At 35.8% G+C, this 20,263-nt stretch overlaps 1 protein-coding gene across 2 annotated transcripts in view; it reads right to left on the bottom strand.

Moving 5' to 3' along the window:
- UPF2 (UPF2 regulator of nonsense mediated mRNA decay) overlaps positions 1 to 20,263 on the bottom strand; it is a gene marked incomplete at its 3' end in the record, with an annotated part of 52,988 nt that overhangs the window by 19,238 nt on the left and 13,487 nt on the right. For both annotated transcript variants that reach the window (XM_082280395.1, XM_082280396.1), the window contains exons 6-15: positions 19,475 to 19,624; positions 18,472 to 18,575; positions 18,066 to 18,151; positions 12,791 to 12,899; positions 11,486 to 11,599; positions 10,113 to 10,229; positions 4,982 to 5,167; positions 4,245 to 4,448; positions 3,351 to 3,626; positions 1,778 to 1,961 (exon numbers count right to left, since the gene is read on the bottom strand). In XM_082280395.1, coding sequence (XP_082136521.1) covers positions 1,778 to 1,961; positions 3,351 to 3,626; positions 4,245 to 4,448; positions 4,982 to 5,167; positions 10,113 to 10,229; positions 11,486 to 11,599; positions 12,791 to 12,899; positions 18,066 to 18,151; positions 18,472 to 18,575; positions 19,475 to 19,624 — 1,530 coding nt within the window. The remainder of the gene's footprint in view (positions 1 to 1,777; positions 1,962 to 3,350; positions 3,627 to 4,244; positions 4,449 to 4,981; positions 5,168 to 10,112; positions 10,230 to 11,485; positions 11,600 to 12,790; positions 12,900 to 18,065; positions 18,152 to 18,471; positions 18,576 to 19,474; positions 19,625 to 20,263) is intronic.

Genomic DNA, 20,263 nt, shown 5'->3' with positions numbered 1-20,263 from the left:
GTCCAAACTACAGAGACTACAAAACCAGCAGAACCCAGAGACATGAAGCCCCTGCAGTCTTCTCTGCAGTACTTCCCACTACTGTCAACTAACAGTTTTGAAACAACAATTATCTCAGCCTGTAATAAACCTTTATGATTCTCTCCTAATGCTCTGAGGCTGCACTTGAACCTATGAGGATGTAGGTGGCTTTATGAAGTCTCTGGGAAAGCAAAGTCTCTTCTAAAAGCATTACATAGTGTGCTCATCCTCCTTGCTGACATGATTGACAATTCTTACACTTGTGTTTTTAGTTCATTTTGCAGTTTCTCTTCCTGACCTGCTTGTCTTCTGCCCCTCAAGATGTTTTAGTTTACTCTGTCTGTAAAATATCAAACATAAGTATCTCCTTTCTTTCAGTAAGGTATCCTTCAATGTAATACCATTATTTGTACCATTTCCACGGAAGTGAAAAATAAGTTTTAGCTTTTTTTCAGTGTTTCAGTGTCCAGTCTTAGATACAGATTTCAATCAGAATGTTTTTAAGAACTGAGCATGGTTCTGATTCAGGAAAAAAAATAAGATCTGTTTTTAGAGAAGGACTATAGCAGTATTTAAGTCATCCAATGCAAAAGCCCTAAACTTCCAGGATATGCTATTGTTCTCATACATTCTTTTTTTCCTTTCATTAATTTACAAAGCCACTTAATCCTCCAGAGGGATTGCTGATGTCAGCCTTCTAAGCCACTAATTTTTCTAGGACTTTACTGAGGAGTCAACACAGTTTCTATGCAGGTTGTCATTCCTTTTTTGACATTACACCAACTGCACTTAAGGTCAGCCATTAGCGTAAAGTTTTGTGAAGCTCCTATTATTTGTAGGAAGTGCTGAATATCTTACAAAAGAATATTACAGCTTATATAACTACTTGTATATTTCTTCCTGGTTATCATTTTGAGAACATGAAAGCCATGAATTTAGATCATACCATAGGGGAATTCTAATCTGCTTTTCAGTTACTACATAGGGAATTTTAAGGCATGTCAATTAAATAAACAGCGTATTTAAAAAAAGTTCCTCCTAAAGCAGAAGTTGCAACATTTTATGTAGCTATGAGACACATTCATCCCACTGAATTAAAGGATTATTCTTAAAAATTGAATTTTTCCAAGTAGATGAAGTACTATTAAGGCTCTAATTAACACTTAATAAGTCTAAAATTTACATATAAAATCTTTTAATGAACAAGGTTGTTTTCAAATAAAAATAGAAGATGAAAAACAATTCCATTTAACAGGTAATGAGCATGGTAGCATCAAATATTTTCTAAGAATGGATATGTACAAGAGGTTTAAAGGTTACTATGATGGTTACAGTTTTAGATACTCACTAATCAGTATATTTTCAACAGAGCTGTGCTGCCAGCCCAACTGTTTTCTCCTGAAATTAGTGTGCTTCCTATATTTTTCTGATTAAATTAATAGTTTTCTTCCTCATCATTTGCACCATGTGACTGCATAAATTAATACACAAATATATACGCTTCTGCTCTCCAGATACTACTATATTAAGAGTATTCATATTGACTATTTTTTATAACATTCAGTACTTCAGAATTATGGAGATTCTGTGTGATATCCATGGTGATTAGAAACATGCAAAGAAGTTACAAAAATATTTCCATCATGAGAATAAAACAATCATAACAATACTTACACCTGCTACCATCATAAAGAGAAAATTTTAAGAACTACAAGAATTGTAAAAAATACCTAACTTCCCTTGCACATTTTCTTACCCAATTTTATTAAGAATTCTCGTTCCAAGTCTTGCACCTGTCTGACAGCTTCTTCCAGAGAATTGCAGAGTTTTATCTTTGGTCTCAGCAGTTCCAGTGTATCACTGATCATATAGTCTATGTCTATAGGAAAAGGGTGGTCTTTCGTCCAAACATCCAGACTTTTTTTCCACCACACATACCGCTAGAATACAAAATATTCAAGTCAATTATATGCACAGATGTTTATACACCATTAAAGCCACGAAGTTAAAAATGTCACGTTTGTACAGTAGAAAGTGCAGAAGATTTCACATCACTCGTCCCCTATTTCATGCAACTAATTAGATGTTCTTGTATCACTAAAAACTGTTTGATGACACTGGATATCACAAACATTAAGAATGTGCTCCTTCTATCCTGACTACTGTTACAAGTCTGAAGACTGAACAAAAAAGCCCTGGCAAGAAAGTGCCTTCTCAGGGTAAACTCTTTCTACAAGAGATGAGCACTTAACAACCAGCCAGCTTCCAATTCTCTCCCCCATGTATTTTCAAGAAAATTAATTCCCCTGAAGGCACATGATGGGCAAAAGGGGGGGAAACATCACAAAAAAAAATCTTTAGACTGCAGCCAGCTTCAAGTGACTTACCCAGTTTGCTTTATAACAAATTCGCATATACCTCTTACATTAACATTGTAAAAAATAAATGCTGATTTTAAGTGAACCTAACAGTAGAACTTGAGAACTAAGGGGCTGCAAAAACTGCATCTGAAAACGAAGTATGAGGACAGAATCTTACTTAAAAGGTGACATGCTCAAGAAGAAGGCCTGCTGAAATTACTAGGTGGAAGAGAAATATAATGATGTCTTCCCCAAAACATTTATTTTTGCATTTACATTGAACAACCTGGTCAAGTGGGAGGTGTCCCTGCCCATGGCAGGGGGTTTGAACAAGGTGATTCTTGAGGTCCCTTCCAACCCAAACCATTCTGAGATACTATACTTCAAAACATCATTTTCCACCTTGCATACAGATGAGGGATTTGATTCCTTAAAGTTTGAAATAAGTTGTTATCACCTTAATTTTTATTTTTTAATCCCCTTGTTTTAGTATAAATTATAGAGAAAAGCAGAAAGAAAAAGAAATTAAATCAACAAGTTTTAGCATGAATTCAGTGGTCTGGAATTCCTCACTTCAGTGTTTCAACACTCATTATGAAATCTTTTCCCCACTTCAATACATTTATTGAGTCAGAACTTTCTTTGCTTCAACTTGTGCCCATTACCTCTCATCCTTTCACTGTGCATGCCTGAGATGTATCTGACTTCTCTTTCTCTATAAAAACCGTTAGCTGAGGAGAGCAACCTAAAAAATCTTCTCCAGCTGAGCAAACCAGCAGTGTGAGCACTGAGAGCCTCCTGATCATTTTGGTATAACTCAACATACACATTACTTGAAAATAAAACTGCTACCAGACAGACAAGATTCTTAAAATTATAGTGCTAGAGAACAATGAGAGAAATACGTACTAGACTGACTTACATTAGCTTGCTAAAGAATTCTACAGAACTGCATAAGATTTAGAATACCTGAAAATATACAAGGAAGCAATCAAGTTTTCGTTTGCTGGATCCTCTGTCAAAATACTGCCCACAGGTATCGAGGATAGTACAGACGAGTCTGATTCTGAAAAGATGTTCTGGAGGGTCCAGTGGACTAGGACTGCCATCAGGGTTCACACCAAACGAGGTGAAGGAATACAGAGTTCTAAATATTACAGCCGACTCCACCATTCGATAATTGTAAAGCTCCCCCAAAAACTTAGCACTGCTGATCCGCCGTTGGTTAAACTTTGGTTGATTAACCTTTATCAAAAAAGAACAAGAAAATTCACTCTATCATGCAGACAATAGAATATTAAAAGACCCAAACCCAACAAACCTTTTGCAAAGAAAAAAGGTGCATTAAAAAATTGATAGAATTGTTTATAATAAAAGATGGTTATTTATGGCTACATACATTATACAAAACTAAACATTAAAAATTAGTTATGAAAGCTGGTTAACTAGTATTTAAGTTCCAATACATTTAGCATACACTCCACCTTAAATCTATGATGACTTTTCATCACTTGGAGAATTAGTGTAATTATAGTAGCTATTAAAATATGGACTGGTCTCCAAAGTTACTTGAAGTTGTGTAGATCTGTCTAGACTGTGAAAGAATAAACTCTATGCCCTTACGATGATAACGGAGGCTAAACAATTGTCTTAAGTAATGTTGTTAGTTTGGTTTTATTGGTTTTTTTTTGGGTAGGGTTATTCTATTAATTGAAATAAACCTATACAAAGCAAATAACTGAGGTAGAAGGTCATTATAAAAAAAAGAGAATCCAAGGATTCCTTTCTTTAAGCAAGATTATTTTAGTTTTCCTTTCAACATAAATAGATGAATACAGCTAAGCAAGAATACTGGTTGTTTACCTCCATTCCTAGTCGAATATCCTCTAGCACTCCATCCACAACATGAATTCCAACATCTTCCTGGTAAAGGACCAACCCTGCTAAGAGGTTGGCTACACAGTGAATACTATTATATTTCACATTCCAGATGTTGATCATACAGCATATAACATAGTCCTTAACTTCTGCATCCTGCCAAGGCAGCTTGCGCATCTGTCTCAGGACCTAAATCAAATTTTAAGACAAGCTTCACATTTTAGCAGGTAAAATATCATATATGTTCCCTGTCATCCCCCATCTCTCCTGGCTGGGATGAAATCCCTGCCTGCAAACAACCTCGTTCTCCCTTCCAGGCATTCTCCAGACCTGCAGTGGCTATGGAAGACTTTACGTACATAACCCAACTGCTGTCCTCAAGCTACTATCAAGGTGTCCAAGGCTGTTCCATAATTTCCTTGCTTTTACTGTCAGTATTTAACTGAAGCCTTTTTTCTCTTACTCTCCCATCACAATGCACAAAACACAACGATTTTCATCTCATTTCCCTTTGTTCAGCACTTGATGCTGTTGAGAACACAGGTCCACAACTGGAGCTTCTACGTATTCCAATAAAAGAAATGAACCCATCTTAATCATTGATACAAAAATGATCCCTCTTCCTTGCAACTGAAAAAACCATAACCCTCCCCAAACCTTTTCCAAAGTTACTACTACACCACTTTCAGTAAAAACTGTATTAAAGATTTGAAAGGATTTACCTTCTCTGTGGTGACCTTGGAGAGATCCTTGTAAAGAAGCTTACGGATATATTCCTGTAAGGGAGGACGTTTTTTCTTCACAGTTTTTTCAGCTGGAGGGGGATTACAGTAGTAATAGGCATTTTCTACCATTGTAACATAGCGTGCATCAAGATGCATTGCTTGTTTTTTCCTCATCATTTGTTCCTGGAAACAAATGCAAATGATCACTGAGAGATGCTGACATACCACATTTTCAAGCCAAAGACTTTTAGAGTTACATTTGGGATACAGTAAATAAGAAAGGTTGCAGAAAAGTAAGTTAAAAGCTTGGGTAGAGAGAAAAAAGGACAAAGTACATATATATGGTTCTGTGTTGCCCTTTCCATGGTCATTTTTCTTTATGATCCCTATTTTTATAATGGCTCACCTGTGGTAAATAAAAAAGGTTTCAGAAAAGTATTTAAAATTTAACTCAAAATCTTAATGCTACTGTTCAGATAAATGGTTGATAAGATTACAAGCAACTCCGTTTAAAACATTATTTAACTAGAGTTTACAAAGTAGCTCAAATACTGATGTCTTTGCACAAACACAGTGAATCATCATAAGACTGGCAATCTACTTTTTACATCAGCATGTAACTTGAGAGGTTTTGATAGTTTTGTATGAATTTCCAAAGGTTTAGACAACAGAATTTTCCTTATTCCATGCTCCATTGCTGCTGTTTACCCAACCAGAATCGACTGCAAGAGACAGTATCTACCATAAAGTAATGTTTCAGGAAAAAGCAGATGAGTCAACACTAATTACTGTGCTTAATTGTCAGGACTGTCCTGCTTTTCCTCACTTAATACAATCTTTTCTCCATACTTCATTTTAGATATGTAAGCTAAGGTTTATTTTGTGGGGTTTAAAAATATCTTTTATCTAAAAATTCTGTACGAGAACTGAAATAGCAGTTCTAAGCTGCTGATTTTCACAGTTGAAGATGAGCTTAATTCCATTATTAAATACTTTTTAATATGCAACTGTGTATTTATAGCTATATAGGTGTAATTCTGTAAGTTGCATTCAATTTTTATGTACATCATATGATCCTATCTATTTTAAATCACTCTGTGGTGGTTCATCAGGAAACTGCACTTGTTTGAACTTTAATATTTACTAGAGATAGGCTACACAGTAATTTACAACTTCAAACAGATAAACAAAATTAACATGTAAGTACTGTTTCATCCCATCCCATCCCCCCCTCCCCATGTTAGTATATCCATTCATGCAGTCCAGTAAACTAACCAAGAGTTTAAACCTCCTTTCATTATAGGTGAGGAAGCAGTATTTTTCATGCTGGTGGACTTTCCACTAAACTCGAATAATTTAAAATTTTTTTTGTAAGGCAGTGATTCAGTTCAACTGAAATGCCAATGTATTCAAACAACTCCTTAACCCTGAGTTTCAGCTGCTAATTCAGTGGGGAAGAGTAGCCGTGTGTAACATAGTAACCCAACAAATAATGTCATTTTCTTCCTGGATTTTACTCATCTATCACCAGGAAGGTCTCCATTTGACACCAACTGTAAGGCATTTCATTCTTAACCTTTTCCACAACACAAATGGTCTTTCCTTTGATTCCCTGAGACTGTTCCTTTCCAAATGGGAAATTTCTGTCAGTAGCAGCACATTTTCCTACAGGCACCTAACAGATGCACAGCACTTAACGACTGAGTACATAAATTGTTTTATGTGGGGAAAAGCCACTTAGAGCGGAAGATTCTGAAACCTTCCCATGACATATATGTTAATTGTTACCTTTGAAAGTTTTTCACCTTTTCTAGATAGATCAGGAGAAAATACACCTTTGCTACCTTTATAGTATAAACTATAAACTGAAAAATGAAGTGGGCCGAAGTGAAACAGAACAGAGAACATGGCAGAAAGGCTTGCAAATAACATTTAAAAATCCCTAAACCTACATAATTCGTATACTTTCCTGTTATAAAAAGTTGTACATTATACTGTAAATAATAGTTTATAATTAAAATGTTTCTTCCCAGAAGAGACATTAGGCACTACCTGAAGTCTCAACATCACTGTAATTTATTGGGTTTTGAGCAGTCCTGAGCATGTATTCTAACTGTAAGTGGATTGTATTAGTCTTAATCTCTAGTCTATTAAAAATCCTCAGCATTTCAAGAAACTGTTTCAGCCCTTTTTCAGTTAAGGCAGGAAAAAGAAATCATAACAACACATTGTCTATAGTAACAAAAACCTTCTTGCAATTCAGAAGAAAAAAGCAAGACCTGAGGTCTAAAGTGTTTTAAGCTCATCAACTACTTTGGGTCTTCATTTTACTAGGCTAAAATGAAGAACTACACAGGTAAAGCATTACATTTGAAGATTAGGTTCCCATTTTTCCTCTGATAAAAACAGACCATGAACAACATTAAAAGCATCCAGGTTAAAATATTAAAATTGTTTGGATTTTTCTTCTTGGTGAGTGACAAAATCTCTCTGCATGTAACATATACTGCAGAATCATTTCAAAAGAAAATCTGGTGACCATTAAGAAAAAAAGAAGAAATAAGTAATTAATCAAAACCTAAGCATCATGAAAACTCCAATTTAGGAAAGCATTTCAGCATGCCTGACATTTAAACATCAGATCATAGTGAGATACTGAAACTGTTCAGCTTCTCCTTCCCTTCACTACCTGCACTGCTCTGCCCTGCTACTCGTTCCGACAGTTCAAAATGAAAATTTCTAATTTCCTGAAGCACATTACTGCTATAGTGAATTAACAAAGCTCTACATGAACTGCATTTACTTTGCCACAGCCTCTGCCTGTACAAACATCTCCCACAGTTTCAACATCACCTATAAAAGGAGTCACACCAAGAAGGAAGCCACCGTGTTGCTTAAGTTCTGTATATTTACCAACACAAGTGATCTGGCCCTAAAGCTTAAGACAACTGTCTAAGTTAAATAGTTAAAAATGCATCAGGAGGCTTTTAATACCAAAATTTCAAGTATTCTTTTAGCAAGACCACAAAAGCATAATACAAGAATTTGACATTTTAACATGATAATATTACATAAACTTAGATAATGATGAAGCTGATCTTCCTTTCAAAGCTCCAATTCAAATAATCCAATTCAAGTAATTCATTTATCAACAGACAAACCCTAAAGCCAATCTAGTTTTACATTTGTATTACAAATTTCATAAAGGACACTCAATTTGAAAGATTTGCCCAGAAGACAATTACCAGAAATAAACATTGTCCTAATAAAAGAAGAATCTCTAAATAATTGGGAAAATATTAAGTAGTTCCACAAAACCAGGATATGATTACTAAATGTTTCTCTAGAAAAAGTTACTTAGTGCCACTAAATTTGTGATGCTCTTACAGAACACTTGACTTCTCAATAATTAATTTTCTCTTAATTACTTTTAAAATCCATTCTTAACTATGACTTTCTTCCACACCAGGACAAAGCAACATTGTCTTTAATACAAACATGCAGCTGTTTGGAATCTTATTACGAAATACATCATCAGCAGTAAAGATTAACACCAGTAATTATTTAGAGGATCAACAGGCCTTAATTCTGCCCATAAGAGTCACTGAGTAGATCAGCTTTACAATTGCTTAGATTTTTACCACAAGATTGTAATCAGCTTGCTTTGGGAGAAATCTTTTCCACAGTTCACACCAACCTGTACCATAAGACAATGATTCAATTTGTGTAAGACTATTTAAGTCAAAATTAATCTCTGTAGGTTTTTAGGGGAACGTGAGAAAACACAGCTATTAAGATGGGATGCAGAATATAAACCTATTTAGCCTATTTTACATCTTAAATAGATATTCCGAACTTATTTGCCATCTTCCACCTTCTCCTGGTTCCTCAATGCATAAGAAAAGTCTATTTATCCAATACCTTGTGAGGCTTTAAGCCTCAGTAATTCAAACAGTGTTTGGTTTGTCTTACACTTCACAGTTAAGCCATGTTTAGCATTCATCCAGCAGATTCCAGAAATCCAGCTAACAATAAGCATTTTTGTAGTGCATAACACTAAAAGCAGTCGGTTACAAAAACAGCTCTGGTAAAAGCATTTAATTTTTCCTTATTTCTAAAATTTCTATTAACTACCAAAAAGTAATAGCAATGAGTAAAATGTCTTTTAAAGATAATGGAACAGTGTTTTTAGGGGAAATATACTTGGTTATGGAAAGGAATATATTTCACAATACAACACATCAGCTGGCATACCTTTAGAAAATTGAGACTCAAACCTTTCAAGATACAAAGTACACTACTACAAAAAGCAAGAGCCAAGGAACTGGCAGTTAATTTGCCCATCTCTTTCCTCTCATGATTGCACCACCTCAACAGATGTTCTGACACTCAAAGAGGTTCAGAGAAAAACAGTATTTTGTGGAAAAGAAATTGTACAACAATATACCCAGGTATGCAACTGCTGCTCCATTAACTATAGCACGAGAAGAGACACTACTGGTTTAAGAGAAAGTGAATCTATCTATCTTTGAAGGTCTTCTTCAACTATGTCTGACTCTGTCTCTTACCTTGGACACAGTTTTTGGATTGTCTCTCAAGTCAGTAAATACATTATTCAGTTCCTGTTACTTTTAAGTCTTTGCCAGTACTTCCCCAGACTTACAGATCCCAATTCTAATCTTACTTTAATTCCCAATCTCTATTTCTAAAACTGCTTCTCTTAGTGTCTTTATCATAAACTTTTTCTTCACATTTAGAACCTTAGATCATTATACAGGGCATAGGAACCACCTCTTGCACAAACATCTTCACCTCCAGTTGAAATCATGTCTGGCTCCACTCACTATTATTTTCCCCCTCCAACAGCATTTCAGGCATGCTCAGGTACAGCTACAGTATTCTTTCAATCTCGTCCTCTGGGTTTTCCCTCTCTCTGAATTACTAGTTCTTGCAGTTCAAAAGCAAGAGCTTTTTACTTCAGAAATTTAATTCCTTTTTTTACATTTTCTTTCAAGTCATGAAGAGATTTTTAGGTCAACTGGAGTTCTCGAGAATAGTTTCAAAAAGAAGTAATTGCTTTAAGTCAGGACATGACATCCTCCCCATAAGACAACAAGTTTTCTCTTACCAAAAGAACACTAGTTCTTAAGTGAGATTCTGGTGATCTGAAGAGGAATCTTCCACAGGTTTCCAGCAAGGTACACGCCATTTCAATATGGTGATGAGAGAAGTCTGACAGAAGCATCTGGTATGTATTTAAATAAAAGCACAGCTTGTTAAACATCTTTTTCAGCTGCAGAAAACATTAAACAATATCTACCAGACTGGACAGTATGATGGTGTTCTGAATTCTTTACAGAATAAATGAAAATGGATTTCACTGATCAGATGTTAGGATTGGGGAGGCCCTGGCACGGACTGCCCAAAGAAATTGTGGATGTCCCGTCCCTGGAAGTGTTCAAGGCCAGATTGGATGGAGCTCTGAGCAACGAGGTCTAGAAGGAAGGTGTCCCTGCCCAAGGCAGGGGGTTGCAACCAGATATCTTTAAGGTCGTATCCAGCCCAAACCATTCTATGAACATTCAAAAGATTAATGCCATTTTTAAATTCTTGTAAGAACAGTCTATGGACCCCAAATTCAGGCTTCACAAAACCAGGATGCTTTGAAAGACTGGCATAAAAACCCCACCTAAACTACCCAATAAAACTGCACAAGGGCACAGTAACCTCAGAGCACACCCAACTGCACTGTTTTAAGTTAAGCAATAACTATAATTAATACAGCTTTGCATTTTACAGCTTTTTATACACAAGAGAAGTGAAATTGTGAGTGATTATGATTTTTTTAGGAATTCAGCTTTGATATCTAACAAGTCAATAAATAGAAACTTTTCACACAGAAAGTGATCTTAAGCTGCGAGTCTCAAGCACCCTTTATTAAAGGCACTTTTATTTTTTAAAACCTATTTTTAATTCGCAACTTGACAACAAAGTTTGAATGTTTATAGGCAAAGTGAAATGATGTGCCTAGAGATTAATGCTTTCCAAAGATGTTTTGTCCCTCAACAAACAAAAGCACCTGCTAAAACGGCATGAAAGCCTCTCCTTGCATCACTGAAATGCTTTTTGCCTCCAGTCCCTCTCCCTTACTGTTATTTTCTCCACAAAAACATTCATTGAAATCAAGAAAATGAAAGTTTTGCAGTGTACAGCAGATTAATAAGTATCAATGTCTGCCATATTAACCAATAAAAGGATTAGCAGTTTGGTTACATCCAAATGTAGAAGTTTATTTTAATATATCCCTCCCATTAGAAGAGGTAAAACATTTTAACTTCTAGAGCAGCTATAGAAGTCTCCTTATAAACAGTAGCCACAGACACCAGGGTTTAAAACATCCCATGTAATGAATTCAGACAACATCAGCAGCAGGTAAGTGAAGGGGAATAGTATGGGGACACATTATCATACACAGGAGTACAGGACTACCACAACACCAACCTTTAAACAGTGGAGAGTATCGTTTTTGGAGAACATCTTAAACTTGGTAAGCTCACCAATAAATCTCACAGTTTTATTCTTTGTTTCAATGTTGATCTGGTCCTTTTTTCTCACCTAAAAAACAACCAAAAAATTGATTGTAGGCCCTCAAAAACACCCACTTCTTCTAAATTACTTTGATCTGAACATGCACAAAATACACTTGGGAATTCAGTAGTGCTCGCTATCAGTTTGGTTCCTCAAGCTCCACCTTTACTTTTCACTGGGTTTCCTAAAACTCTCCCTATAATCTTGTTTCTTCAGAACACTTTGAATTCTCTTCCCCATATCCCCACTCCCCAAAACAGTTAATTCCTGTAATGTATCTACAGCCATAGACCCTCCTCCCTTGCCACAGTGAAGTAGCGATAAAGTACTCTAGATTCTGTATTTTCAGAATCAGTAAGAACTCTCTATGGGAATAGGGCCACTTGCACTGTCCTCAAGGAAACATTAAACACTGATGGCTTTTCAAGTCAGATTTAGTAATGTGCAGAATTTTTCTTTTAAAATTACTGACATTCAGCATAAATTTAGGAATGAAACACAAATATGTATCTATGTCCAAACATAATCCACAAAATAGAAAACTGTATTTCCCCAACAGAAAGAGGTTTTTCTGAGAAAGTTTACTTTACATAGTTAAGATTCAAGTAAGTCTGAGCAAACTATACACATTTTTAATATCAATATTAGAAAAAAAATTGAAATCTGTGCCACAGAACTCAGAAAATGGTGAAGGAATCATTGCTGTGCACCATAAAAAGTTTGATTACAACACTTAAAAAAAGTGAAGGAAACAACACTGAAAAATACATCTGTGTGGAAAATTTTTATAGATGAAAATTGTAAAATCTAATTTGAATTAAATACTGTATGACAATAGCAATCACTACAACAGTAACCTTCTAGTGGGAAATGTTGAAACAGGTCAGGTCTCATTTTAAAAGCAAGTTATTAAATTATAGAAAACTCTTAATGCAGATGGAACACAGTTTCTAATTTTTGTAACTTCTGTTGTAACTGTTGTACAGTTCATTTATATAAATATACAAGCATATATGGAAAGCTGCAAAAACTTCTCTTTTTCAAAGACTTATAAAGTTACAAAAACTTATTTTTTCTAGAACTGCTGACCTGACAGAAAAATATTCACTGGATTTTCAAAGTATTATCTACACAACAAAAAATGGGGGTTTTTTTCCCCAAAGGATAACTTATGAGATTGGTTAACCTGAATGTAAAATCTAAACCACCAGAACATACATGGAATCTGAAATCCCCTTTCAGCATGGAACAGAGATCCTCTGCTACATCAGACATACAGGGATGCAATGTGGCAACCAGTCTTGCATAAAATGGTAGCAAATCCAATCTACAAAGGAGAGGATAAAATAGACAATTTATAGACAAAAATGTATTTATGTGTACAAATATGGGTACCATTTTAATTGTGAAAAGAATCAATATACTGACAGAACTACACACATGCAATTTTTTTGGCCCACTTCAGACAGCAATATAATTTAAAAATAATACAAGAAAGTAAAAAAACATATCCTGTTGGAATACTTCATAGTTAAATTCCTTTTTAACTACTGCCATAGGTAAAATGCTAAATACCACCAACTACAGAATTTGACCTTCAATAAATTACCAAACAGAAAGAAAATTCAGATCCATCTCAACATGCAAAAAAAGGTTCTTACAGACAAGGCCATGGGTTATTGCAACGTATTAATATTTTTTCTGAAAAGCAGCAGACATAACCAGGGAGGTAGAGTATATCTTTACTTTTAAGGTGGGAAACTTCTAAATGAATGTAGTAGTTATTACATAAAACAAAGATGAGCAGATGTGATGTGGCCACCCTTTTCCCCAAAACTCTGCTAGTACTCCCACAAATGGTAATATTTCCAAGTTTGCTATAGAATTTCCTTAGTTCATTTTCTCTTTCCTTAATTACATGCCTTCACACCCATTTCCTTTGCACATTTATGCAAACCAGCTGTGTATATATCAGTTTTAAATGCAGAGAAACCAACTGCACTCTGAGGCCTCATAATATCATTTAACAAGCTGAAGGAAGTATTTTCGGTTTATTTTCAGAATATTAAGTTAATGCAGTAAACAGATGAACTCTAGAACAAGCCAAAGTTTTTAAGCGGAGAGAAACATCCTAAATTTACATGCTTCTACTGAGAAATTGCCTGTAAGGGAAAATGTATCTTGAGTTTATGAAGGATTAAGGTTTTCCCTGCTGCTCAGGAAAGGAAAAGACAAAAAATGCTGACAAAAAAAATCCAAAAGCACAGTTGATACACAGAGCTTGCCCTGGCATAAAGCATCAAGATGAAAACCCCAAAACAAAGCATCCACAACTGCCTCCTTTCTTCTTTCTGCTTCTATGTCACTGGAGCCCATTTCCAAGATATTTAATACCTACTTACAGAAAAAGAGACAATTATGTATTTAAATTGTGGATTAGAAGCATCAGAATATACTCCCACCAAAAAACACAACTAGGCAGCCTCCTGATAACACACAAGACTCCTGGTGAAACATTGTGGGTATCTCAGTTACCTATTTAACAGTTTTTATCTCTTTTGTTAATCAATAACTGAAGCAGTATTTACATTTTTCAAGCTTGTTGGAACACACAGTCAAGGCTGACTACCCACAGCAAATTACTACCATGTTATTAAGCATTTAGCCATTAACTTTGAGGGAAGTGAAATTATCACTACTTCACACACACCCACAAAAGCTAAACTAAGAGAGGACTGTGGCTGAACTAAGAGGGTGTATTTAACTGAGGGGATTTCTGTATGGCAACTCTTTTAAGACAAATACCAGAAAGCTTTATTCTGGTCTCAACAAGTACCTGCCTGCTGAGAGCTAATAATTTCATCTCTGTAAACTGAGCATACCTGGGGGAAAATTAAAGTCTTAGAGTACACTGTTGTTATTCTCTGACAGGACACAAAAGGTTTCTTCATGGGGAAGCATACTAAGACTGGGTATTTCTAAATAGATGAAATATAATAAGGAAAAGCCTTGGGTTAATTACGCTGAAATTGGCAGTCAGAGATTTAGTTCCCTCTCAGGGGAGACAAAAATTCATGTTCAGCAGTGGAGACATTCCAGTATCAGTGGCACCATCTACTGGTACGTCCAGTGCTTTGTTTCCCCCAGAAGCATTTATTTCTCTTGAGAAGGGGGGAAGAACTTAACTAAACCCCCACAAACCCCACAGTATTGCTTTCTCTTCCTGCTCTTTTGCATTATGAAGCAAGATCTGGCATCAGGGATGAGCCAGTCACTCTAAAGTCCATGTTAAGCACCCTGAATATACACCACCACAGTAAAAAGCACCACTTCTGATCACTGCCACTTAGACCACATACCATGGACCGAAGCCTAATCAGCTCTGGATCTCAGGGTCACATGAGCTGCACATCCGTAGAAGATCTAAGAGCATATATTTTTTCTACCATTTCAGATGTCAATTTATTTTAAAAAAGCCCAAACAAAGCCAATCATAAATCAACCCACACAAAAACTTTTCTCCAAGTCCTAATTGCTATCTCTCTAAAATGGATGCATCCAGAATTTTATGCCCAGGAAGAGTGAAGGGGGCATTTTGCGCATTTCCTAATTTCTGTGATTCTACAAGAAAGACAGCTTAAAGAATGGAGCAATGGAGCCAGGACTCTTGCCTCCCAAGCATAATCATAATGGATAAAAGCAGCGCATTCACAGGGCCTGAACAGGTACCAAGTGCCACCCACATTGCTCAGTGGGAAGAGAAGGATGCTGTGGAATTGGAATGTTACCAGGGGAGCACTTTTGTCTTTTATTTCTTTGCCAGGACATAAAACTCCTTGATCTCAAGCACATCCCTCAATTTATCCTCAACTGAAACAGGCCACTGAAACACTGATAAGTCAAGTTCAACTGAACAAAAAGGACCTTGCTGCAGAGAAGTCTCAGGATGAAAAGCTGACAGTAAATACACAGGAGGCTTGCAGCTTTTGAGTTAAAATGTGCCCAGCTATTTAACATTTAAGAAGCAGCTAACTCCTGAGTTATGAACCAATAATAACACTAAAAACTTCTATGTGAACAACTGATCTCTTACTGCTTGTAAACTTGCAACTTCACAGATCACCATAGATGGCAACATCAAAACATACCAGAAGCCACAACAGCCCCTATATACTGCTTAACATTTGTCTAGAATTGTTTAGAATTTAAAGCCTAAGAAAAGATTTCAGACTTCTCATGGTGAAGTCAAAAAAAAAAAAAGTTACAGAATTGCAAAACTAAATAACTGTGTGTACAGGAAGATAATGCAGTTAGACAGCAAAGAACCACACAAAAGTCCTAAAGCTGTGAGCAGTATGGGTTAAATCACTGTCTACAGTTCTGGATTAAAAGGCTAATATTTAGTTTTAAATCAATCCTCCAATGCAAATGCGAAAGCCACTCATACTGGCATTGAAAAATCTTTTTAAAAGGCCTTCTGTTCTATTGGGTTGGAGGTTCAAATCACAGCTGAAAATGCAAATGTGATCCATTCATCTGTATTCAACTGAGCAGGGCAAAGATGCATTCTAACACTGATCTACAGTGAGTTGAGGAAGAAATGGCCTTTTTTGTCAAATTAAGTTTTCTGTCTTGAAGAATCCTAATTTGTCCCAATCTATCCAACCCTAGTGGTAGCAATAAAGCTCCCTGGCAACACTACATAACGACCTTGATTTCACAGTTTCTGTGTTACTCTTCAAACACAAAACCAGTTTTACACTTTCTTGATAAAACTGTCATGCCTGCACATTTCCCAAAACTGATCTCAGGAGAAGAAACAGAACTTATTCTGTTATTGAAATACCTCATTATGGCTGCAAAGAAAGCAGCTAAACATAGACAGCATTAGTTGATACGCTTGGAAACGAAATGCTTTTGGAAAACATACTGCTTTATCTGCAACCTCAAGGACATTGTTCCTCTGAAGTTTTCACAAAAAACCCTCCTCAGAAACATAACCATAACAAGCTTTCTTCTCCTACAATATCCTGGAGAGATATTGCAAAAATGCCGGGATTAGGAAAAACAAGCGTGGAACAACAATAATGGAAGGTAAAGCCGTATCATTATGGCTCAGCGCAGAGATACGCAGAGCAAAATCATCATTAATGCACAGTACACAAAGCCTTGGAGCAGGGTGTTATAGAATATATAGAATTTTCTACGTCAGAAAGGATTTTAAATGTTGATTTCAAGACACACAGCAGAACTGCTCTTTTACCAACTGCAGCAATACAGTTTACTTAAATATTGGGATAGTTTGCCCTTTCAAATTGTCTGCATCTATGGGCAATTCAGCTGGTATTTACATTCCAGCTGCTTGTGTTCAGAACAAGCAGCTCAGTCAACATCCTGATTCTCCAGCTGAGTCGCCCAGAGATGGGGTCACAAATGCAGGCAGATAAACACAACTGAACTTAAGATCTTAAAAGAATCAAGGTAGCTTAAGTATTCGTTAGTCAAGCAGGTCCCAGAGCAGACAGCAGGAAAAGGAATTAAAAAAGAATTGTACATCAAATGTTAATACTTCTTAATATTAGGAATAATTCATATTTATAATTAAGGATCAACAGTGAGAAGATCAGCTGAGCCATTCACTTCAGTGTTAGTTCCAACTACTGGAGACCAGAAATGTCACAAAAGTAGCAGCTCCTCAAGGCAACCCCACTATCTATCCTGCTCTGTTGATTTCTGTGAGAAAAGTTAATATTTTTAAGACTATTACTTTTAATACAAATCTGTAGTACCACTGGGAAGACAATAAATCAGTGGCAGTGTGGAGACTATACACATTTCTAGGAGTTTCTTAACTGTGTTCATAGTACTGCCTGGTCTGAGATACTAATTTTTTGATAGTGCAATACATCAGGAATGTAACTTTTGCTTTCATGCCATCCATGAAATCACACTGCTGAATTTACAAGCCATCATGCTGTTCTGTCAGAAAGGATCTCCTTTTGCTGTGCACATTTACGAGTTCCTCAGGAGCATTGTCATCTAGCCCAATTTAGCAGATTATGCAAAGAGAATAATGGATTTTCAAAGAGGTTCCTCCTTCCAAACTACACTGTGCTCTAACTGTCCACAGGCTCTAACACAAAAAAAGTGCAACTTGTCCTGAATTAAATAAATGCTCCCTTTTTGGTATCAGGTAGGTTTTGCTGTTGTTTTCACAGTTAAAAAAAAGTAATGAAAAGAGATCTGCTATAAACACCAAGTACCAGAAAAAAAAAGAAATTCCTTATTAAAAACCTTAATTTTTGGCAAAATATTGTGGTGTGGATCATTGATCCTAAATATTTCTTTGGTGCTTCAGTATAAGCCACTCCAGAAGTGCACATCAGGAATAAACAAAAGCAACTTGGAATATACACTGGTTTTAAAAAATACATGCAGATGCTAAATTAAATAACAAATGGGTGGATCCAGCTTGTTCCCCTTCCGTTCTTACCTTTGTCTAGGAACTATGAAAAGTGCTCGTACCAGTTTTCTTCTGTTGGCTTTCGTATTCATATTCATGCAAAAATCCATTGCTGCCTATAAAGAGGAAAGTTAATGCAGTACTTCCCCTTTAATAGAGTGGATTTTAATTAAAGCAACAGAAAATGGTTTTTAAACATGGCTTTTATAGAGCTATTTCTACCACATGCAGCTGCTTTAAAAATAACCATAAAGAAAAATCTTCAGTTTTGGCTGGAACTGACATAGTTAGAAAACATGTCCACTGAGAGGAATACAGACTGATTAAAAATTAATTCAGCTACTGCCAGACTCCAAAGCTTAAAATGCTTATTTCTTATCTATCTGATCTTGCTTTATGGCTTTTAAGATGGAAAAAACTAAAATTATGACTGTACCTTGTCTATGAGGTCTCTGTTGACACAATTTGGAAGCTGCTGAAGAAAAGCATCTACTATGAGTTTTAAATGAGATCCAGTACTGGCTTCTTCATCCTCTTGTTCTAACAGAGGGAAATAAATAAGCAGCACACATCTTTAAGCTATAAGATATAATCATTTATGAAGATATTTCCCAAACAGTGCATTTGTAATGTTTAGTTGTTAAGTATTCACCCCCATTATTGTAAACACGAATATAAAATTCTGATTTCCTGACATCAGCTATGAAGATCTCACCAGATCAATACCCCTACTGTTATCTTCTAATTGCAAAACCTGTGGCATGCTTCAGAAATTTTCCAGACTCTCCTCTATGAATTTGGCACTTAACACCAGATTTTGCTTTTCCCACTATTTGGTACCACGAAAAGAAACCTTTGAATTCTTAAGAAAAATTCTTAAGAAACACAGTGCTGCTGTTTCCCCTAGTCAAACGAACACAGCTACACTTTTAGAGGTGCCAAGGTGCCATTTGCAGCCCTTCACACATAATTAGAGGTTAGAATTGTTAAATTATGCTACGTAAAGCTGTAACATAAGAAAAGCCTTTACCAATTCAAAAGGTAGAGCTGAATCTTAGATTTCAAGGAAAGTTAGAAACAGAAAATATTTTATTAGCACCCTAAGCACATTTGATGAGAAAAGTAATTTATGCACTGAAGTCTACATTCCTTTTTGTAGTCACTTTTCAGGCAACTGCCTTTACATTTGCTTACTTTTAAAAACTGTGTGAAGGAATCAGTAACTTTCACTACATAAACAGCTTTAAAATAATTTTCACTTGTATCTGTATGACTTGTTACAAAAACATTCATCACAATCCTAGCAGTTTCTAGCAACTAGTTTCATAAATAAATAAATAAATTCCCCTGAATGCACTCAACAATCTACAAACTAAAACAATCAAGTTCAAAAAAACAAATCAGGAAGAAAAAGAATTCTTAAAACCAATTCTCTTTACCTTGCTCATCAAGAAGCTTCTTTGTAAGATCTTCTGCCTCATCTCCACAGTCCAACTCCAGTGCATCATCATTAATATCCAGGTTCTCCAGCTCCAATTCCAGGTCCTCATTCCCACCTGCTTCCTTATTATCTTTGGCATCTTTTGAATCTGTTTACAAGTTTAGTAGAAATACCAAATAAATACTAATAAATTGTTAAAGATACACAGTCATGATTAGAATACAGGAAGATTAATGCTGCTAAACCTGCATCTCTTTAGTGCCTTAATGGGAAATCTTTTACACAGATGAAGGAGAAAAAGGAAAAAGCAGAACAGGAGGAAGGTGTTGAAGAAATAACATGCTATTATAAAAGGTCACATAAAAATTATTAGGTTCCTTGAAAATAGTATCTGAATCTGATAAAGATTCAGAAAAGAATAGTTAATATTTTTCTCGGACCATGACACTGGTCCAACACTGAACATTTTTCCAAGAGATTACTACCTACAGAATTTTACTGTTCTTTCAGGCCTCCTTCCAATCCCATTTCCAGACAATGCTTCATTTAAAAAAAAAAAATTCAAGGCAGATAACCTTATTAAAATTCTAAAAATTTTCAAAGCAGAGTGTGACAACTTCTAAACAGTGCACACATCATATGGAAATACAGACTCACAAACAAGTAACATATTTAGGATCACAGACAAAATTAGTCTGGAATGGACTTCGGTGATATCTCCAGTTCAACCTTTTGGTCAAAATGGATGAACACTATTCATACCAGATTTCTCAGGTATTTCTCCAGT

The sequence above is a fragment of the Coloeus monedula genome, assembly GCF_965178545.1.
Source record: "Coloeus monedula genome assembly, chromosome: 4".
Lineage (NCBI taxonomy): Eukaryota > Metazoa > Chordata > Aves > Passeriformes > Corvidae > Coloeus > Coloeus monedula.
The sequence above is the reverse complement of the archived record's forward strand: the minus strand, read 5'-3'. Positions and strand labels throughout refer to the sequence as shown.